The sequence below is a fragment of the Leptodactylus fuscus genome, chromosome 4 (assembly GCF_031893055.1).
Source record: "Leptodactylus fuscus isolate aLepFus1 chromosome 4, aLepFus1.hap2, whole genome shotgun sequence".
NCBI classification, from domain to species: Eukaryota; Metazoa; Chordata; class Amphibia; order Anura; family Leptodactylidae; genus Leptodactylus; species Leptodactylus fuscus.
Genome location: NC_134268.1, coordinates 27989150 through 28012942, shown reverse-complemented (window position 1 = coordinate 28012942; position 23793 = coordinate 27989150). Strand labels below are relative to the sequence as shown.

General features: G+C 46.0%; 1 protein-coding gene across 2 annotated transcripts in view; it reads left to right on the top strand.

Moving 5' to 3' along the window:
- Positions 1-23793, top strand: part of EMC2 (ER membrane protein complex subunit 2) — a 57096-nt gene that overhangs the window by 14369 nt on the left and 18934 nt on the right. For both annotated transcript variants that reach the window (XM_075270280.1, XM_075270279.1), the window contains exons 3-8: positions 156-269; positions 7443-7507; positions 11331-11416; positions 13691-13748; positions 23275-23360; positions 23528-23587. In XM_075270280.1, coding sequence (XP_075126381.1) covers positions 156-269; positions 7443-7507; positions 11331-11416; positions 13691-13748; positions 23275-23360; positions 23528-23587 — 469 coding nt within the window. The remainder of the gene's footprint in view (positions 1-155; positions 270-7442; positions 7508-11330; positions 11417-13690; positions 13749-23274; positions 23361-23527; positions 23588-23793) is intronic.

The window sequence follows — 23793 nt, the reverse complement described above, 5'->3', positions numbered from 1 at the left end:
GGTAAGACTAGAACATCAAGGGTTGTGTCATCCAGGTATTGCCACCCAAGTGCCAGAGTATCGGATGATGATCGGATGCCGGATTAATAGACTTGTTCTGTACCTTCTATTATTGTGCGTCCATCTAGGTGTAACATTTGACGTTTCCTTTCCAGAAATGCGCGACAAGATGAAAACTTGGCGGGAGGAAAATTACAGGAACAGCGAGCAAATCATCGAAGTCGGCGAAGAGTTGATAAACGAGCACGCGGCCAAACTCGGAGACGATAGTAAGTTTACTGTATCCATCAGTTCAGGCTCGGCGTGGGGAACACCTGTTCAGCTGTAATATCCCACAGGGGACTCCATTTTTTTTCAATTGGTGTCAAGAGAAGTTTATATAGGAACGGGGTTGTGAGCAGCCCAGAGCTTTACGTGCGGTAATAAAAAAGTGTGTTTCTCATTACCGTCCATGGCTGCGGATCTTTCCAAATGCTTTCAAAAAGGATGAAATTTGCCTTTTTTTTTTTTTGTAATGAAAATCTGCTCTTTTATAGTTGACTGTTTCCAACCAGAGTATTTGAGGACTAGTGTAAGTGAGCGCTTAGAGACTCACCCCCCCCCCAACCTATCGAAAGTCAGCGAACCCTGAAATGAGGCCCTCTGTCTGCTAGGTAATGGTCCACAGGGTCACACTAGGGAGTCGCCATTTTTGCAAATCTCCCCAGATAGTAAGACGATGATGATCCTGAACAGGTCTGCCTGGAATTACAATCCTCCAGGTGCTGCGGCCGGGCATGAGGGGCTCATTCTGTGACCCTTGTGGATTTATTAAATGCAGGAATGTTGTGTCGGCAAAAAAGGTAATAAATTGGGTCCAGGTTTAGGACGATCTATTGTTAGATGTAACGTCTGCCTCAGGCTTATAGAGATGGCTCTGCGTACTGTAGACTTGGCAGAGATATTGTAGGTAAAAGGGTTGTCTCTAGAGATGAGCGAGTAGTATTCGATCGAATACCTCACTGCCATAGGTATGCGTGTAAGCGGCCGAACACCAAGGAGTTAAGCGCATTGAATATTCACGGTGCTTAACTCCTTGGTGTTCGGCCGCTTACATGCATACCTATGGCAGCAAGTATTCGATCGAATACTACTCGCTCATCTCTAGTTGTCTCATCATAACCACTCCAGTCCATATGGCAGTATTACATGGCACCTGTTATTTTTTTAATGTTTTCAATAGGGCTTTTTCTTTGGAATGGACTCCACCTTATAGAGAGTTTATATTTGGAATTTTTTTAAAATTTTAATTCATGAAAAAGCCAATTTCTTCTTATGCAAGTTAGTGTTCACTGAGCGCTGCTTCGAGCACCCCCGCATCATCGGCCTGAACCTGCATCCCCGCCCCCTTCTTGATTATAGTTGAAGCCTCCTCCTGATCTTTACTATCTTCTTACGTACTGCACCTGCTCGTGCAAGAAGAAATCCAAGATGGCAGCCAGATCATATGCTGTAAGTTCATCCACTTCTGTGGGCCGAGCCATACAGCGCATGCTCCATCTTGAACGACTTCTTACCCGAGCAGGCGCAGTACCCCTACTCGTGTAAGAAGGTAGTAAAGAACAGGAGGCTTCAACTACAATCAAGAAGGGAGCGGGGGGTATAGTTCCAGGCCAATGATGTAAGGGTGCTCGGAACACAGGAGGGAACGCCCCTGGTGCTCCATGAAAGCTAATTTGCATAGAAAGAAACTGACTTTTACGAAAATGCTCGCAACATTATTGAAAAAAAAATGCTGCCTACAATAGCCTTTCTAAAGCCTACATGAAGATTGGTTTAGTTCAAATCATCCCAGTGATAAACTCCCTTTAAAATTTATCCTTTACAAAAGCTTTGCACTCAAACATCTTATTCCCTACACATAGGACAAGTGTATACGTTGCAAATTGCTGGGATCCCTACTCCTGCAATCCATTCATTTTGTAGGCCTATTAGAAAAAACCCAGGGTCATAGTTCATCATTTCCAGTAATCCCATACAAGTGACTACATCTACCTGCCTTCCCTGACCAAGCACCTGTCTACTATTGTGAATGAACAAGACCAGCCCTGACCTCTGCCTGTCTATTGTAGTGGAAGAACGCTGGCAGCCCTGACCTCTGCCTGTCTATTGTAGTGTAAGAATGTTGCCAGCCCTGACCTCTGCTCGTCTATTGTAGTGGGAGAACGCTGCCGTCCCTGACCTCTGCCTGTCTATTGTAGTGTAAGAACGCTGCCAGCCCTGACCTCTGCCCGTCTATTGTAGTGTAAGAACGCTGCCAGCCCTGACCTCTGCCCGTCTATTGTAGTGTAAGAACGCTGCCAGCCCTGACCTCTGCCTGTCTATTGTAGTGTAAGAACGCTGCCAGCCCTGACCTCTGCCCGTCTATTGTAGTGTAAGAACGCTGCCAGCCCTGACCTCTGCCCGTCTATTGTAGTGTAAGAACGCTGCCAGCCCTGACCTCTGCCCGTCTATTGTAGTGTAAGAACGCTGCCAGCCCTGACCTCTGCCTGTCTATTGTAGTGTAAGAACGCTGCCAGCCCTGACCTCTGCCTGTCTATTGTAGTGGAAGAACGCTGCCAGCCCTTACCTCTGCCTGTGTGCCTATATCTTTTTGCTTATTTGGTGTCCTACTGAGTTTTTGGCTCCTTTTGCTGATAGACACTTAGGATAGCACCCTACAGGGAACTTGTCAGGGTGATTTGGGACCCTAAACCGGGTTCACATCTGCGCCTCGGTCTCCGCTTTTGGTTTCTGTCTTCTGCCCGAGAAACTGGACAGGAGACTGAAACAGTCAGTCGCTTTTCAAACCCATTCACTTGAATGGGTGTGCAAAGTGTCCGCCCGTCAGCGTTTTGTGCTCTACGCGGCGGAACCAGTTTTTTTTTTAACCGGACACAAAGTCAGACATGCAGGACTTAACTGTGTCCAGTTAAAAAAAAACAAAAAAAAACTAAACGGTTTTGCCGCGGAGACCAGAAGACGCTCACGGGCGCTCCCCAGCGGATACTGACTGCCAGGTTTCCGTCTTCTGTCGGCAGAAGACGGAAACCTCAAAACGGAGAGAGGGGCGCGGATGTGGACCCGCCCTATACTGGAATGGACATCTTCACTACTGGGCTATTTGGACACTCAACCCCTGGTCTTTAAAGGCCTGTAAGTGGTTTATTGCCCAGACATGTGACTCCTGGTATAACTCTTAGCTGAATCCCTACCAATTCATTGGATCCACCTTGTCTACTGTAAGAACATATATCCCTTACATGATAAGTTCTCACTCTGTGGAGGGGTCCCGTGTACATAGCGAATATTGGACCCCATGCTGTCCCATGAACATAGCGAATATTGGACCCCATGCTGTCCCATGTACATAGCGAATATTGGACCCCATGCTGTCCCATGTACATAGCGAATATTGGACCCCATGCTGTACCATGTACATAAACAGTATTGGACCCCATGCTGTCCCATGTACATAACCGGTATTAGACCCCATGCTGTCCCATGTACATAACCAATATTGGACCCCATGCTGTCCCATGTACATAACCAATATTGGACCCCATGCTGTCCCATGTACATAACCAATATTGGACCCCATGCTGTCCCATGTACATAACCAATATTGGACCCCATGCTGTCCCATGTACATAACCAATATTGGACTCCATGCTGTCCCATGTACATAATCAGTATTAGACCCCATGCTGTCCCATGTACATAACCAATATTGGACCCCATGCTGTCCCATGTACATAACCAGTATTGAACCCCATGCTGTCCATTGTACATAACTAATATTGGACTCCATGCTGTCCCATGTACATAACCAGTATTGAACCCCATGCTGTCTATTGTACATAACCAATATTGGACCCCATGCTGTCCCGTGAATTGCGGTTTGTTTGCTATGACAGATCTGTGAAATATCTGCTTGGCAGAGCCGGCTACTTTGTATTGGCTCGCTGCGCTGTCATCACTCAGTGGGTCATCTAAGCCGGCGCTCGCAGCACTTGTTATGTATTTCGTCTCTTGCTCGGGTACCTCGCGCTCGGTCTCGGCAGGATTGCGTTCTGCTGATAATTAGGTCTCCTGTGAGCTGCGAGCTTTCCAAGAATAACATATTCCAGGAAATGGTCACCTAACCTATAGGAAATCCGACCCACTTTGGCACGGCACTATTATTTGGTACCTTTAGACAATATTAAACAGAGTTCCAATAGTAAAAGCTCATTTATCTTCCGAAGCTGTGAACTTTGGCAGAACATGAGCGTATTTTTTTTTTTTTTTCTATTCTCAAGAAAACCAGAGAAAAAAATAGTTGCTTTGCTGTTTAGTTGGGAATTTAGATGGAAATGTTGATTTTCTAACATAGAAGACTGGTTAGGGAATACAGGTCTGGGACAGTTTCAGCTCTGGATTTTCAGCACAGGTGGGGGTTACGTATATAGTTCTAGCACGTTCATTTTATTAGTACCAGATTACCAGTTTGGTCTACTGGTGATCCTACGTTCTCTCTAGAGACCCCATAGTACTATGAGACATGATCTTGTGTGTAAAGGTGTCCATATACCATAGATGAATGGTGGCAGGATTGACTAACCATGCAATGTATATTGGGGCGAGCCCCCCATTAAGGCATGATAGGAATTTGGGAGATGACTCCATGCTTTCTTTGAGCCAAATATTCCATCCTTCATCCAAGACCAGATTAAAGCTTCTCTGTTGGGGAGCATAGTAAGTCTTCTGCATGGGGTCCACTGATCAGTAAAGGATCCATTTATATCCATCACAGATGCCGGCCTCTGGGAATGGGGGATTTATATAGGGAATCTCTTTTGGTTGGTCGGGTGGCCCTTTCAGGTCAGGATGGTTATCTCCAAATTCAAGGAATTATTTGCAGGATCGGCTGATCGCTACGGCTTCTTCATCGAGCACCATCACGATACCATACACATCATAGGGGCTCAATCATATTCTCTTAAATAGGACTCAGCGGATATTCAATTTCCATTATGCCTCTTCGGTTTTTCGGGGGTTAACTGCGCCCACCCCTACGGTGTTTGAGAGGCTTGGCAAAGCTCGTACTGGAACGCAGGGGTTAGTTTCGGACATATACCACCTTCTATCGAACCCCACTCCTGAGGTCTTACCCAAGCATTCCTATATGTCCCGATGAGAGACCTATTTGGGTCAACCCATCTCAGACGCTGGTTGATCCCTCATTTGGGATAGGGGGTTTAAGACCTCGAATTGCGTCGTTCATAAAGAGAATTTTTTTCAAAATGCTGATGCATTGGCACCACACGCCAGCTCTTCTCCATTCTGTTGACAGGTCCATTCCAGATTGCTGCTCGCCCCGCTCATAACTACCACCTATTTTGGTCCTGTTCTTCCCTGGTTCCTTTCTGGTGCCAGGTTCAGGATCTATTAGAAATTTTGATCCTGCGCGACGCATTTTGGACAACTCAGGCTATATGAATCAGTGGTCCACTGAGCCCCTACCAGTCTTCCCTTATTGGTGTCCCCCCACCCCCCTCCCGTCTCCTGTCCTGTCTTGTCTTTGTCCACTGTTGTCCTTTTTGTCCTTCTGATTTTGAATTGGATGGGGCAACTTGTTAAGGGGCCATTCATATAGAGGAATTCCTCTTTATTTTCCAGCCGCCGGCTCCATGAGGCAGAATGGCTTGCATTGGCTTTGGGAGAGTCTCAAGCTGCGGATTCCTCTGCTAAATCAGCCACAAAATCCGCATTTTTTCACGCCTCCCATTGTTTTATTCCCAGACATTCATCCTAAAGCGGTTTTCCAGGTCTTTTACATTGATGATCTAGTTTAGGGTAGGTTATCGATATTAGATTAGTTGGGTTGACTGCAGAGAACAAAAGTGTCCTGCATATCTGTTACATTTTCGGGGGGAGGCTCCTGCTGCAGCCAGTTGTCTTACTGCCAGATACAGGAAAGGAGGAGGAGGACATGGCTGAGCTCCTGGGACACACAGACAAGAGTTCTTTGAATACTTTTAGTTTTAATTGTAAGATCGCATAAGATGAAAAGACAGTTGAAGATTACGGGAGGGATTGCAGGATTTTTTTTTAAATTCTTTTTGTCTATTTTCTATGTTTAGTGTTCCTTTAAAGTCTGTACAAACCTTCTCTTTCATTTGGGGTAAGACCTAGAAAGACGGCGAGTCCTTTTGAAGGAGTTGTTTCTTTCTGACATTGTAGTCATTCCTGAATATATACATAGATGTGGACGGCAGATAAGGGCCCTCTCGCCCGCCCGGGCCGCATACTTTCCAAACTTACTCTAACACCGTAGATCCTACTTGATCTTGGGATTGATTTCCTTTAGCCTTAACCTCATTGTTTCTATGTGACTTTCCAGCAGGTCCTTTTGATTCTTACCTTGTTTTTCCTTCCACCGTTCCTTACACTTTTCCACGGGTTTAGGACAGTACACAGAGACCGACGCAAATTCCTATTTAGGATCACAGAGTATTTATTGTTAAGTCTTCAAAGAACATGTTTTGGCCTCCATGTCCTATAATTGGCATTAGCCGACGAGGGAAGACCTTGTCCAAGTTGTTGGAATGGATGAATAAGATGTAAATGGTACTCATGTATTTCTCAGACTCTGTCCTATATCGTAGTTAAAGGGGGTTTCTAAGATTTAGAGATTGTCCTGTCTTTAGCATAGTTGCTCAGTATTGGATCAGCAACTTCTCCTCATATCGGAAGATGGGGCTTCTGGTAGTAAAGTGAAATGCATGCGACTGCGTGCGTATTGCCGGGCTGTGTATCCTGAGAATAGTCCATCAAGTAAAAAAGAGAACTGGACGGGACAATCCCTTTAAAGAGGACTTTTTACCTCCGGGGCACAGGCAGTTCTATATACCGCTAGAAAGCCGATTGTGCGTTGTATTCAGCGCACTGTCGGCTTTCCCGATCTGTGCCCCTGGTGAAGAGCTGCCGGTGCCGGTACCGTAACTCTTCACTGTCAGAAGGGTGTTCCTGACAGTCAGTCAGGAACGCCCTTCCTCACAGTAGTGTCCATAGCGCTGTACTGTGAGATGGGGCGTTGCTTACCGCCCAGTGATAATGCTCAGGAACCTCCCCCCCCCAGTACTAGTCTGTCAGGAGGAGAGGGGGCGTTCCTCCCCACTTTCACAGCACAGCGCTATGGGCGCTGCTGTGAGGAAGGGCGTTCATGACTGACTGTCAGGAACGTCCTTCTGACGGTGAAGAGCTACGGTACCTGCACCGATAGCTCTTCGCCGGGGGTACAGAACATGAAAGCTGACAGTGCGCTGAATTCACGGTATTACACGGCATGTGCCCCAGGAGGTGAGAGGTGAAAGTACAGAATCTGTCCAGAGCAGAGGGCTTCGTCACTGATCATCTCCATTTATGTCTTTTCTGCACAGTATGGATTATACATGAACAAGTGATGGTCGCTGCCTTGGATTGTGGCCGTGATGATATAGCAATGGTAAGTCATAGATACAGTTTATTTTATTAATTTCCTTTTAATAAACTGTTTTTGATGCTGAGCACATGTATTACTATGAGCAGTAAGCTAAAGGTATGTTAGGGCGGGTTCACACCAACGCCCGGTCTCCGCTTTGGGCAATCGCCGGTTTCTGTCTTCTGCCCTGAGAAACTGAGCAGGGGACGGAAATCCGGCGGTCAGTTTTCAAACCAATTCATCGGAATGGGTTTGCAAAGTGACCACCCATCAGCGTTTTGCACCTCTCCGCGGCGAAACCGCTTTTATTTTAACTGGACACAAAGTTGGACATACAGGACTTTGTGTCTGGTTAAAAAAAGAAAAAAACGGTTTCGCTGCGGAGAGGCAGAAGATGCTCACGGGCGGTCACTTTGCAAACCCATTCAAGTGAATGGGTTTGAAAACTGACTTCCGGGTTTCCGTCCCCTGTCCAGTTTCGCGGGGCAAAAGACGGAAACCCAGCAGGATTGCCGAAAGCGGAGACCGGGCGCAGGTATGAACCTGCCCTTATCCACTTGTAATGGTATGTTGGGTGGAGCTAACATATACCATGGCATTCCGTCTAAAGGACACATTCGGATGGCCGTCAGTTCTGTTGCTCTGTTTTTTATAGAGTGGCTGCTGCGGTCACGTCAGGTTGACAACTCTTACCTGTATGATGCTGAGAGCAGGATTTGGCTGGCCCTTGACGTGACCCTTGACATCACTGATGCACCCACTCTGTATACAGGGTCTACTCTAGAGGTACATAAATTAGGATTTTTATATTAAGGCAGGACCACAGAAGTGTTGAGCATGTACTTTGGATGCCAGGGTACTGTAAACATGCCATGTGGACTAAGATCACATGGAGGATGTGATCCACTTGCTATTTATTCTGGGACTGTTAGCATACTGTATGGAATTGTTTCTTCAGCACCCAAATGTATAGAAGAGTATGGTTTCATTGTGATGCAGTCCAAGGCAATTCAGAGTGAGAACTGTGCAGCCGTGAAAAGCTGCAAAGTTCTCTCTCTTACCAGTTAGATATTGTGCTTATAAAGCGATCATTGAAGGATATTCTCACCTCATACATTTATGGCATAACCACAGGAGCTGGGACCCCTATCTGTGTCTTGAGAATGCAGTCGGAGATCCCCACCCCGCGAGGTGGCCTTGCATGCCCAGGTCTCTCCATTCATTCCTGTTGGCGTTCTGAAAAGAGCCAAGCAGACCTATTATGTGATAGATGTATTGTAAGCCCTGTTGACAAATTGCATGTCTCTTGAATGATTTCTTTTTTTGCTTTTTTTTTTCCACCCCCTAAATTATTTTTTGCGAGCGCCTTTCAGTGCCCTGTTTTTAAAGTCTTGCCAGCACTACCATATTTTTCTGGTTTTCGGCTCGCTCACGGTCTAATCTTTTGAAATGAAGCTGCAGCGGAGATTTTCTCCCTACACATCCATCTCCCAGTTAAACATTGCCGCACATGTTCTCAGACATGTTCCTCGCCTCTCCGGCCCATGCCGCTCTGTGTTTAAGTTTGTGTGGTTATGTCATGCATATTTATCATATTTTTTCATCATCGTGCGCTGTTTTTCTGTTCTCTGTCCAAGAATGTCCCAGGATTTGTTTAACTTAAAAACTACCCAGACCTTTTCCAAGTTGTTGCAGATCCAGAACATTTTCGGCAAGCTCAAGTGTCAACAAAAATGCAGGAGCCCAACTTAAAAGTGACAGGAGACAAAAATTTGGTCTGAGACTTACCTTCTGGTCCAGGTCACCTTGTCATATATGTAACCAGAATGTAAGCCTTTCTGATATGGTGTATAGATGAACATGGTGGCGTTTAGTTCGGATCGAACAAGGCCAAGCCAAAACTGCTATTCGTAGACTGTGGGGTGTCTTCAGACCCCCAAGTATAATAAGCGGAGGTGTAAAAAAAAAAAACAAAAGAAAAAATATTTACATTCACATTTCCGTTCCCTTACCTCTTTGGTCCTCCTCGCAATGTCTGATGCTTTCTCTCTGGCTCCTGGGTAGCGTTGCGCACCCAAAGTCACCGCTGAGGCCTGTGACATGGGTATACCAAGGTGGTCAAACTTAAACGGGTTGTCCCATAACAAGCATCTTATCTATACTGCTAGTTTATGTGGATATAAGGCTTTTCCTAAATACATTGCTTTATCAAAACTGCTTTGTTTGGCCGCTATGTTAATTCATTCACTTCATTGTTGGCACTGGCCCTTGGGATTATCTGCTCATTTGTCAAGTGCTGCCTGCTCTCAGAGGGGGAGGGAGCGGCTGACAAGCAACAGAGCTCCTCATATAGGGGAGGGGGAGGTGAGAGCTCCGGGATTACTGTGCGGTCTATCTTCAGCTTTTCCACTTATCAGCCGGTTTAATTGAATTTGGCTGATAAGGGCTGAGATAAGGAGTCTGGTACCTCTGTATGTAATGCAAGCTGACTCAAATCCAGCTCTGCTACATCAGTTTCCACATCAGTGTCATACTGTGGATCATAGCCGATAGAGCAAGTGAAACCCCGCCCACCAATGTGCGAGAAATCCAGGAAGTGAAGAGAGTACAGAGCCTTCAGGCTGCAGAACAAGAGTTATGGGATTACCACCTTAAACAGTGTTACTTATCTTTCCTGGGCCCTGGTGTGGCTCCCTTTTCTCTTCCGTGCTTTTGCCTGACGTCAGGCACAGTTGAGGCCCAATCATGTGTCTTTATGTCTTGCTGCCCAATCGCAGGCTTCAGCGGAGTCTGACGTCAGGCTGAAAACCCAAAGACAGCAGGGAGTCCCGCCGGATCCCAGTGAGTAACACTGGTGTTCATGTTTGTCACCTCCAATGGAACGTCCCCCATTTTCTGTAACAGGGCCTGCTGCACCACCCTTACACAAGAGATGATAGATGTTAGGGCGCTTTTGTGTGCAGGGAGTGAAATTTAAGAACAAATTGTGTGCAAAAATTGCAACTTTTTTCATCCTTTATTCACCTGTTTTCTGGCACTTAAGCCAAGCTAAGGCCTGGTTCACATCTGCATTCAGGGAGTCTTGCTTGGGGACCTCCCCCCCCCCCCCGAACTGAATACCGAACACATTAAATTTAATATAATAATGTATAGTGCCATGGAATTAATATAATAATGTTCAACACCATGGAATTAATCTAATAATGTACTTCACCATGGAATTAATATAATAATGTACGGCACCATGGAATTAATATAATAATGTACAGTTCCATGGAATGAATATATTAATGTACAGCACCATGGAATTAATATAATAATGTACAGCACCATGGAATGAATATATTAATGTACAGCACCATGGGATTAATATAATAATGTCCAGCACCATAAAATATCATTATGTACTGCACCATAAAATTTATATAATAATGTACAACACCATGGGATTAATATAATAATGTACAGCATCATGGGATTAATCTAATAATGTACTTCACCATGGAATTAATATAATAATGTACAGCACCATGGAATTAATATAATAAGGTACAACAACAGCAGTGTTGATTTGTATAATGCAAAAAAATGCAGTGTATAGCATGGATGTTGGAATTCTTCAGTGGAAGCCAAATTAAAGCTGAGTGCCTGTACCCCTTTGGCTCCCCAGACCACCACTGACACTTATTATTACCCATCGCTATGATCTGTCATTTTGGTAAGACACGAGAATCTTGTACCTTTTCGTTATTTAACCCTTGGTGATGATCAAGGCTGTCAGGTTCTTTAAGGAGAGGTCTGTTTCTAATGCCGACCACTAATCTGTGCCCACTCTGCTTGTTTGAAGTCTTCTCTACAAGAACTACGAAGGCAGTTTCCTGGCAGCCACAGGGTGAAGAAACTCACTGGCATGAGATTCGAGGCCATGGAAAGGTAACCTAATCGATACCATGTATGTTGCAGATGTTGGCTCTTCCCTTCCTTTCTTCTTTGTAAATGAGGCTCCATGTTTTTCATTGCTTCTATATGTATTTGGATCCTTTTCCAAAATGTATTCCCCGGAGCGTGAGTTTCACCAATGCCAAAAGTGCTGCTGTATTTGCAAAAAAAAAAAAAATCATTATAGGTTCCCTAGAAGCAGATTGTACACAGAGGTATAGGAGAGCACCGGAGACAAGGAGACACCATACTTTCCTAGTGATCAGAAAGGGTACAGGTGCATTCTCATGTTGTGGTAGCCACACCTGTTCGAAACCTCGCCCGCATGTGGCCGCCTATGATTGTCCTATTATAAAGTTATGCAATCATTTTTAGGACTTTGGGCGCATGTGGCTGCCGCTATGTAAGCTTGCACCCCGACAGGGATTTGACCCCTTTAAAGGAATATTACCATTGTATACTGCTATGGTAGACCATGACTTTATGATGCACGACATTAAGATCCAGCAACTCAATTCTCAGAATGAAGGAACTGCCTTGTCCGCTACAGTGGCGATGTGGCCACCAGCTCTGTCTCTTCTGTTCATTCTGGTTGCCATAGATGTTTGATCGATGCATTTTCTATCTCTGTCTTCTGCCGAACAAAGATGGGACCCACATCAGTCACCCCAATTTGGCCAAAACACACATTTTAGATCCAACAGTCGCAGTGTTGCGTTGTCTGCATTGCAACTAATGAAGGTGAATGGGATTGCGTTGCAACCAGCTAGGTACAGTGTCAGCAGGAGCCCAAACCCGCTGGACTTTTGGTGAATGTCTTATCATGATTTTGGCACCCCGCAGGTTGTAACGTGACCATATTGGCTTCCATTCGTGTTCATGAAGGCAGCATAACACTGCTCTCGTTGTAACGAATGGGCTGAACTGCAATACCAAGGCCAGCCTTTTTAATATGTGCGGCGCTGTGCTTGGTATTCAGTAAAGCGCTCATCTGAAGGCTTCAACCCTCTTTCCCCAGTGGATCAGTGGGGACCCCAGGTGTCAGAATCCCACCATTCCCCGGGTTGATCTGCCTCTTCCCACTATGGGGGATGAATATAGTAAAGCCAGCCCCCATGATACAGGTAGGTAGAAGTGAAAACAGGAGAGGAGGTGGAGCAACTTGGGGGGATGGGGCCTAGTTTCTGTCCAATGAACCAGCCTGCAACCCCCAGATCTGCTATCAAGGAATCCCTGGCTCTCAAGTGCGATCCCTTTGAATGTTTAAGGCTAAGGCCACACATTGCAGAAAAGTTATGTTTTTGTTGCAGAGTTTGCTGTGTTTTTGAGCCAAAGTCAGGAGTGGATTCTAAAAGAATGGTAACTATAAGGGTAAGTTCACACAGGGTTTTTTTGGTCAGGATTTTGAGGCCGTATCCGCCTTAAAAAAAATCCTGACCAAAAAGATGTCTCTCATTGAAAACAATGGGAGCCGCTCAGGTGGGAGCTGGTTTGTTCCGGCTCCCAGAAAAAGAAGCGAGGTGCTCATTCTTCAGGCCGTTTGGCCTCGTGATTCGGCCTGAAGACACTCCCTCCATTCATTGGGCCTATTCCAGAGCGCAGTGTGCGACTGGATGCCGGTGCAGTGCATCGGCATTCAGTCGCGGCTACACGTTTTTTGGACCGGCCTCCGCCTCAGGTTTGGCTCCAAAAAAACCTGTGTGAACTTAGCCTAAAAGAATTCTTACCTCTATCCACTTCAAGGAACTTCTCCCAACTACTCCCCCATCTGTTTTGGGAAAAAAGCAAAGCAAAAACTGCACATTTTCTGCAAAGTATGACCTGAGACTAAGGCTGTATGCAAACGGTTGAGTGCGCAGGCTGAGGGGGGAGATAAATTTTATAGCGGAGTGTACTCTGATGCCATCCAAGTGTCATCCGACTGCCATCTGTTCCCTATTGATGCCACAAAAGAGGATAGAAGCTACTCTATGATCAATGTAACGGAGCATCGGACCCCCCCATCAGGAGAGTCTTCGCCTGCACAGTCGGCCTTAGGTGGGAGAAGCCCTTTAACAGGCACTGCTTTACCTCCTCCCCGGCGCCCCCTCTGGCATCGCGTCCATTCTCCTGATTGCAATTTACATGGAAACCTGAACTGTTTCGCAGTATTTTCCTGCGCAGCTGAATCTCTCTTTTTTTACGCTGACTCGTTGGGTTGTTTCTTCCTATGTATGTTTTCTGGAACTGATTTTCCATAAGTGGTTTTCACTTTCCTTTTTGGAACAGGTATGAAGATGCTCTCCAGATCTATGACAGGATATTACAAGAAGATCCAACCAACACAGTAAGTCAAATATTGTGACTGTTATAGGTAATTTGAGAGAAGCCGGCGGAGTGCATACTCTTGGCTAACAAAATATTGCTCCAAATCATTCTCGCTCTCCCGCAGGGAAATATATTTCTTTTAATTATTTTTTTTTTATTAACTTGGACGTATTGTTTTTGCTTGCATTTGCCATACCAGAGAAGCAGAGGAATTAATAATATAATGGCTTCTATTCCTAGGACGAGGCGCTTTGGCGAAACTTTATTGTTTTACGTGAAATTGCTGAGGGTCCTGGTCTCTAAATAGATCATCGTGTGAGCGAGTATGAAGGGTTTAGGTTTAAGTTGAATTTAATATTAAGACTTCCACGACACAATGACTTCATGTAGACAGACCTCCCAGAATGAAATAAAGTCGTATCCATTACTGTCAGGAGACTGAGCCGTCCTCTTAAGGGCTCCTCTCTTCTCATCACTCCTAATATGTCTGTAAAAGCCCTTAAAGGGATTCTACCATTGAAAATCAATTTCTTCTCGTTGAGACGTCGGAATAGCTTTAAGAAAGTCTTAGTCTCTTACCTTTAGAAGTTGTCTTCGGCCCGCCATTCGGTAGAAATACCATTTTTTTACCAGTATACAACTGAGTTCTCTCGCAGCACTAGGGGCGGGCCCCAGCGCTCAAGCAGCACTAGGGGCGGGCCCCAGCACTCAAGCAGCACCGGGGGCGTCCCCTAGACTTCCAGAGAACTCTCCAGCGCTGCCTTCATCTTCAACAGCAACCGCCTCTTCTATCGAAGATGGTGGTGTCGCTGCAGAGAGTCCTCTCGCAGCATTGGGGACGCTCCCAGTGCTTTTTGAGCAGTGGGTCCCACCTCCAGTGCTGCGAGAGAACTTATTTGCATATCAGTAAAAGCTGGTATTTCTACCGAACGGCAGGCCGGAGACGAATAGCCTTTCTTAAGGCTATTCCGACGTCTTAACGAGAAAAAATTGATTTTTACACAACCCATCAACAGCACACAGTTGTACCCATGGTAGACTCTAGTATAAGCCGAATTTTTCAGCACAGTTTTTGTGCTGAAAAAGCCCCCCTCGGCTTATACTCGAGTCAAGCAAAAAAAAATAAATTAATTTTAAATTTTAATTTTTGAAATTTTCCAGTAGCTGCTGCATTTTCCCCCCTCAGCTTATACTCGAGTCTATAAGTTTTCCCAGTTTTTTGTGGTAAAATTAGGGGCCTCGGCTTATATTCAGGTTGGCTTATACTCGAGTATATACAGTAATTTATTTATTTGGGGAGGGGTGGGAGTTGCAAACTAAACCTTATTTTAATGTAACGTGGCATTGCCCCCCCAAAAAAACCCTCATAGATTGGTCCTAAATGCTCAAACTAGGAATTCTGCCACTCTAGACACTAGATAGGGAACAGGTGTCTCATCACCAGGGGGTGACCGCCGGCACCCCGAGCGTTAACAAAAACAACTGCCCCACGTGAATAGTTCAGCGGTGCGCATGCTCGGCCACGGCTCCATTCACCTACGGGAATGGCAAAGATCATGATCCTCGAGCGGAGCGGTGGCCGACCATGAGCACCATTGCTGTATACACATTGAACATATATACAAATTCCTCGTGTTGTTAGCTTGTTGCATGACCACCGATGGAGGGTTCCCTGCTTGTGAGATTGCGGTCCGTTCTCTGACTGCTGCTACTTCATTTCTTCACTTGCCTGTGAAACCGAGGACCCCGGCGCACACCTGAGAAGAGCAGAAATAGATAATATATTGAGAAATGGTGCAGCTATGACTTATCTGAAGAATAACCGTCCTACCCCTTTAATAAGCACCTAGTGAGTGTTCCTATTATTTATCCAGAGTGCACTGTCTGGCTGATAGAAAGTCCTTGTATTTTATACTACAATCTAAGCAGCTCCATGTGTCAGCACACACACACATAAACGAAAAAGTGATAGTCTGTTTTGGATGCCAAGATAAACTCAGCGCAAGCCGCGCTTCGGATTCTGAGCCCTGGGCCCCCTCCCCCTCCTCAGCCACATCTCCATATGGATATAATTAGCAGGTAGATGATATATAAACAATTCCAATACCTGACCATTTATCAGAGCATTTCCACCAGACGAGAAGCGTCTACACAGGCCAAGGAGGTTTCTGACCGTCTTTGGGAGAAACTTTTTCCTTTTTTTAATATATAAAGTGCTGAAGCAGGTATTGTCTGCACAATAATGCGCCCAGTGTGAACACGACCTGGGTTTTAATTTAAATTGGCAAAATGAAATCAAAAGCTGCCAAAAAGCGTAATTGCAAAGCGTTTATGGGAACGGCCAGTGCCAGACGTGCCACTGGAAATATTTACTGTGCCCGAGCATGTCCTCGCGAGCTGCTACCCGCAACCTGACGCCTGCTTAGCAAGAGGATAAGACGGTAAAGATCTGCAATGCTCTGCAGGGGTTTGCTCAAACTTCTTCCTTAAAGGGATTCTACTACTTAAAATCACATTTTTTTCTCGATCACATGTAGGAGTAGCCTTAAGAAAGACTATTCTTCTCCTACCTTTAGATGTCTTCTCCACGCCGCTGTTCGATAGAAATCCTGGTTTTCCCCAGTATGCAAATGAGTTATCTCGCAGCACTGGGGGCGGTCCTCAGTGCTCAAATACCACTGAGGGCGTCTCCAGTGTTGCGAGAGAACTCTCCAGCGCCGCCTCCATCTTCTTCAGGAACAGCCTCTTCACGTGTCTTCTTCCGGTGCTGGCGGCCAAGCTTACTGTGTAAGTGGCCATCAAACAGCACTGGAGGCAGTCCCAATGCTGCGAGAGAAATCACCAGCGACGCCTCCATCTTCTGGAACGGCCTTTCCTTGTGTCTTCTTCCGGAGTTGGGTTCAAACTTCTAGGCCTCAGGCAGAGCCGACCATAAGAAAAATGGCCGCTTATACAGGCAATTCCTAAAGAGGGAGGCGGTGTTGGAGAGTTCTCTCGCAGCATTGGGGACGCCCCCAGTGCTGTTTGAGCGCTGGGGCCTGCCCCCAGTGCTGCGAAAGAACTCATTTGCATACAGACGAAGACCAGGATTTCTACTGAACGGCAGTGTGGAGAAGACATCTAAAGGTAGGAGAAGAATAGTCTTTCTTAAGGCTATTCCTATGTGTGAGTGAGAAAAAAATGTGACTTTAATGGTAGAATCCCTTTAAAGGAGCACAGAACCTATAAATGAATGATATACGTGAAGGGGCGGGGGGGGGGGGGTCTTGCCTTTTTGTAAGGGTGCACGCTCACGGAGACGTAGCCACGTGTAGATGATGCTCTGCCTGTATGTGGCTGCCATAAAAGATTATACAATGATGGCCACATGCCGGTGGGGTTTGGTTACCACTTCATGAGCGTGCCCACAAGCCCATTATTTTATATGGCCCCATAAATTATCACAGGGCGATGTAGGGTGCTGTGAGCCTGCGGCAAAACTCAGGATGCCTCCTATTCCTGTAATGGATGCGTCTGTTTGGATCTGTACAGTGCACATGCTGTCCATACATAAGATAAGATAAGATAATCCTTTAATAGTCCCACCTTGGGGAAATTTCAGACATGTACCGTTAGTGAAGAATAGCTGTGTGACGGCTGTATTTGGAATGGGGGGTGGTCCCTATGTCTCTGCTCTAGCCCAGGACCACCCACCTGACAGTAGGGTGCTGCAGATAAGAGCAAGGATTACTCGGGAACAGTGACCACTAGAAACAAAACTCGGACTCGGTGAAGAAGCCACTATTGTAGGATGCAGTGAGGTGGAGGTGGTGAAAGGTCCTCCTTAAAATGTCTCTACAAGAGGCAAGACCTGATCTAAAAACCTGCAACCCGGGCAGTGAGTCTATGAAAGTGGCAGCTTGTACTCGGAGCCCGTTGTCCTTTCCCAAGCAGAACTGTAGTAACGCAAACTGGAAAATGGAGGACTCTTATTGTGGAGCAATCCCTAAATGGGCCATAGCACTTACACTCATAACCCCTAAAATAGTCACCCCTCCGTATACTGGATAACACCCGCTAATAGGTATTTCTCTACCTTACAGTGTACCATCTAGCTTTGTATTCCCCCTGCCCAACTTTCCTGCTCCTCTCCCACTGCTCTGTAGATGTGTCAGTCTTTACTGTGCATCCAGTATTCTATTCCAGAACAAAAGAAGAGCGGCCAATAACTCTGCTGGAGTGCATGACCTATAGTTGTGAGTGACGGCCACGTGTAGTCTATGTGGACTCGCTCTCCATACAGCCTTGGAGCTAATGGCCGTGCCTGTGGCTTCATTAGCCGCTAATGCATCATTAGATACCCTGACGCCGTGTACATAAGCGGTGTAATGTATCCCCCCGCTTACTGTAATTTGGGATACGAGATTGTTACTCTTGGACAGCCGACACATAAAATCACAGCCAATAATAAACCGGTTACGGGAACGTACAATTGATTCTGACAATGTATCTGAGGCGCCGGTCACTTCCAATTTATCACAAGTCAGCCCCAAATCTGCACGCGGCTAAATACTATCCCAGGGCGGGGATATCGCTGGCCGCTGCTGTCACACTAGGTTAACACCTCCTGTCACTCTGCAGCTGACGCTTAGATATCCAGTGCACACATTGTGCTGCTGCAGTGCTGTCACTGTCCGCATCGCCCATCAGGCAGCTGCACTGTGACACAAGAAGTGTCCTCTTTTGGGGCAACACGGTGGCTCAGTGGTTAGCACTGCAGCCTTGCAGTGCTGGGGTCCTTGGTTCAAATCCCGTCCCTGTGCTATGGGTCTGGCTGACTATAGTAAAGATGAGAGAGCCGGGCATCTGGTTCCAACATCAAGAATACACCTGATCAAGTACGGTAATAGAAGGGGCAACACGGTGGCTCAGTGGTTAGCACTACAGCCTTGCAGCGCTGGAGTCCTGAGTTCATATCCTGCTAGGAACAACATCTGCAAGGTATGTTCTCCCCGTGTTTGCGTGGATTTCCTCCCATTCTACAAAGACATACTGATAGGGAAATGAACATTGTGATCCCTATATGGGGCTCACGATCTACATTAAAAAATATATAGTAACAATAACAACCCTTTTTAATCAAATCAAAAAAGCTTTATTGGCACGTCCGAATAGATATTTGGCATTGCCAAAGCTAGTAGAGTGTGTGTGTGTGTGTGTGTGTGTGTGTGGGTTGGATTCGGGTGGGTGGTTTGGGGTATAACAGTCCATGGAGTCTCGTCTTCTTCTTCGTTGGTGACTGCTATATGGGGAGGTGGGGGTGGGGTGGGGAGGGTGTATTGGGATAAATATAACAGTCCGTGGAGTCTCATCTTCCTCTTGTTTGGTGACAGCTGGACACGTATTGGGCAGCGATCTCCACAGTGGCCTCTTCTTCTCCCAGTAGGATGTAGAGTTTCCTCTTCTTGTCTGCAGATGTGAAGTCTGGGATGTGGGCAGAGAGTCTTTGGTAGTAGACGGCCCTCACAGCTGAGTATTTGGTGCAGTGTAGCAGGAAGTGGGTCTCGTCTTCTAGGACCCCCTGGTCACAGTCCTGGCACAGTCTATTCTCCCGTGGCTTGTACGTCTGCCTGTATCGCCCCGTCTCTATCTCTAGGTTGTGGGCGCTCAGTCTGTACCGGCTCAGGGTCGGTCTGTGCTTGGGGTGGCGTATTCTCTCCAGGTAGGTGGCCGCTAGATGGGCGTTGTAGCAGGGTTGTGTTTGTCATTGTATGTGTACACGCCAGTCTTTAATCGTTCCTCATTATACCAGATGCTAGATGGGCGTTGTAGCAGGGTTGTGTTTGTCATTGTGCACACGGCTGCTGACTTCAGCGCCACCCTCTTGCCGCATCTTACAAACCCAGCTCTGCTACTTGTGTAATCCTTGTGATGTCAGGACTTACTTATCCAGATTCTTTTTCTTAAGGCCAATGCTTCTTTGTTTGCTTAGTTATGCGTCAAATTAAAATAAATGATCGGCTCAACTTTTCCTTAACCGTTGAGCTACAGGCGTCCGGGCAGACGGCACGGGGTAACACTGATTCTGGGAACAATCCCACATAATGTCTTACTGGACAGTCCTCAAAACCTTCTGGTCCAGTCTGCCTGACAAGCCCTGTAAATCATCCGAGATCCTGATACATTACTGGAAAAATCACTAAACCGCACGACCAATTAAATCCTCCGCGCGCAGCGAGTCGGTGGAATAGGGCTTTGTATTCAATGGTATTTTAGTAAGTTAAATCCACATGGCCAAGATGTCTGCAGCCCTGCGAAAATGAAAACACGCTCCAATCCAATTTGTTTAGCCTATTGACATTTCCAGCTATTTCTACAGCCCTGTAGTTACATTGGGGTTGTGTTCCCGGCCGCGTTACTACAGATTTCACTGGAGAATCGAGGCTAAAGCGTATCTATGTGCGGTGTGTGGTATCAGAGCCACCACTAGGCCTAATCTCCCACTCACTCCCAGAAACAGCGCCACTCTTGCCCATGGGCCATGCCTGGTATTGCAGCTCAAATGCATTGCACCGAGCTGCAATACTGGAAACAGCCTCTATACAATAGTGGCGCTGTTTCTGCTTTGAAAATCCTTCCTGCACACACCTCTGATTTTGGTGTTAGCGCTTATCGGTGATGTTAAGGGGGTTGTTGAGGTTTTAGGATTTTATGGCCTGTTGTTAGGATAAAACCGTAATCGTGTTTGTGTGGGCAGTCAGCTCCAGCACCGATCAGGCGTACAGCGCTACCTCCGATGTCTGTGCTATGTTCAATAACGGGCATGTTAATGGGCAGTTATTCCTGTTTTCCTGCGTAGTGGTTGGGTGCCGATACTGCGGCTACTCTCCTATTGACATCGTTAAGGGCCGAGCAGCAGTACTGGCGCCGGCCACTATACAGGGATCGGAGCTATCTGCTTCCTGTCCTGCATTGTGTATAGTATGGGCATCAATCCTGTACAGTGGATCGCCACCATTCACACATTTATCCTAAAGAAAGACTTTAAAATCCTAAAACCTGGACATCCCCTTTAACATCCCCTTTAGGCTATATGTACAGGTAACTGAATACAGCCAACACGATCATTGGGCAGCTAAGGACCTCAGACCTATTATACCTGTTATAATATACCGACATATTCTCACCTTCCTTTTTTTTTTGGGGGGGGGGGGTGAAGAGGCTGTAGATGTTTGCTGGGGGATGTTGATAATAATGTCTAAGTCTTAAGCTAGACCATCTTAAAGGGGTCCTCCAGTTTCTAATATTGATGACCTATCCTAAACTGTAGTCGCAGGATTAGTTACTGCAGTGATGCCCCCATAGACTTCTGTAGTACAGTGCTGTAGTACAGTGCTGCAGTACCGAAACCCACCACTAGACTTTGTACAGGGAGTGAGAAGCATGTAAACATACCGGGAGCTGCGTTTCCCTGGGTGTTGGACCCTGGCATATCTAATATTGACAGGCTATCAGTATTAATAATTGGATTAACCCCTTTAAGCAGCACCAGATTTATCAAAGTGTCTGATGCTGTGTGATAGATCTGATGGATTCTTAGACCATCTAGACCAACATTATACCACTTATTAAAAATGCATTACAAACAGGCCATGTCCTCTTTACTGTGATTGTTCCGGCAGCTCGCTGGGACACCATATAAGCGTGTTATGTCACGTTCCAGCATTTCGACAGCTCTCAAACTAGACTGTTGATGAACTTGTTCCTCGCACCGTGCCTGTGATTGTTCTGGCATGTCAGCAGCTCGCTGGGACGCCATATAATGAGTGTGTTGATGATCCGCCTGCTCCGGCGTTTCGGCTGCTCTAGAGGCACTTGATGCCTAGCTTGCTCAATCCTCCTCAGCTCCGCTTGAGGAGAACTCTGTGACTTCTGGCTTTCTTCATAGCTCTTGTTTTTTGAGACTTTTTCGACAAATTAGATTTCCTTTTTCCCGGCATGTTTAAAATTGGGACACTGCGAATTTAGATTAAAGGTGTTTTCCCATCTGAGTGTGTCAGCACAGCCTGGAGTAGATCATATAATATGCAAATGCTTGTACACAATGGGCTTAGTGTTATCTGTGTGTTTATATAGAGAGAAAGCAGACCTGGCTTTATCAGCCTGCTGGCAAGAGCAGTGTAATATAGTATATAGTATGTGAACATAAATTCATAACAGTTACGTGATTGAGGAACAAACATCCAAACTTTCACATTTATAATATTAGTAGGAAAAAAGTAGCCTGCGTGTTAATCAAGGTTACAAACTATCTATGTGCTGAATTTCATCCAAATCCGTTCAGACTTTTTTACGTGATTGAGGAACAAACACACAAACTTTCACATTTATAATATTAGTAGGATAGGAAGGATTGTGCTGAAGATGAGTCCAGGACTCCTCCCCGACCCTTCCTGGCACATATACATCACACCTTGCTCCACTGCGTGTGCAGGGCTCTTGTTAGGATCCTGTCAATTCTGTATGGCTCCAGGGACTATCATTTATCTATTGGGTTTGCCAAACTTGTCCTCGTATACCTGTCACTTGGGCAATTGAAATAGTCTTTTGCTTAGGACCTATGTGGCCTTGGGGGTAAGTTATCGAAATATGGTCAACCATGGTGTACTTACTCCACAAACAATGGTAGACACCCCTTTCAAGAACAGTCCTGGGCCCTATAGCCCAGTATCTCCTCCTAGAGCACCCCCTTATGGCTGTATAACTCTCCACCAGTCATTGTGAGCCATGATATTCATGACCTCAGTCCCTTACATATCACCTTATAGGTACTGTAGTAGGAAGTTGCTGGTAACCCTAGATTCTCACTAGTGTCGGGGGTGTCCATTGGAGGATCAGAACAACGGACTGCAAAAATAGCAGACACCAGTAGACTATATATATAATGGCTTCTGTCAGGTGTCCCAACTTTTTAACTTAAAGTCCAAAAATAAGAAGGATGGGCAATGCGATGAAGTCTCCGACGCAGATGGGAATTCATCCTAAATTGCCTCTTACCTGCTGGGCCTGTTTGCATTTGCATAGGTTACACCTATGGGACTTAAAACTTTTTTGGGCTGTCTATTGATATCACATCGCTGGGCCAGTGAAAGGGGTCAGCCGACTCTTAAAGTCCACGGTATTATGTCCATCCTTGGCTTAGAGCTATTACAAGACCCTTAAATTTCCTCCTCCCCCCCCCCTCCTGCAGAGATTATGGCAGTGACAGGAAGGAGAGATAGGACCCTGAATGGGGTCCCGGGATTAGCCCTCCCCGCTGGTTTGTAATTACTACATTCTGCCGGGGCACTTCTTCTGATGAAGTGATGCATAGTGCGGCTATCAATAGGCGGGCATACGTAATGGGACGGCCGGCTGAGCCATGCATTGTGTGGCTGGATCAGCATAGCGTGTGTTTATATACTCCCGCCAAACAGTGGAATTCCTCTGGCATTGAGATAATAATTTGCACAGTTAAATTGCCTTCTTTACCCAGAGCCTAATCCTTTCTTAATGTCATCCTATAGGCGACAAGAAAGAGGAAGATTGCCATTCGCAAAGCCCAGGGGAGAAACACAGAGGCGATCCGAGAGCTGAATGAGTATCTGGAACAGTGAGTGTTTTACAAGGGGATTTTCTTCGGCACTTCTGCTATATATTTTTTTCTTTTTAATTAAAATGGAATTTGCATTTGATTTAGACCCTTCGCTTTTTTTTTTTTCCAAAAGTTTCTTTCCCACCCTACCCATAGTCCTCAAGCGTCTGACCTTCTCGTTGCAGATTTGTAGGTGACCAAGAAGCTTGGCACGAACTGGCGGAACTTTATATCAATGAACTCGAGTAAGTCGCTGGGCAGATGATAGGACGATATTATACCATGAACCTATGCTTGTAGTGGCCGAGCCAGGTTACAAGGTGCAGTGACTCCGTTCAACCACTACACAGAGAATGGCGCTGTCTACCTTCAGCAGGTGACCGGTGTCAGACCCCACTAATCTGATATTGATGGTTTAGTAAAGGTTATAGATAAAGATGAGCGATTACTA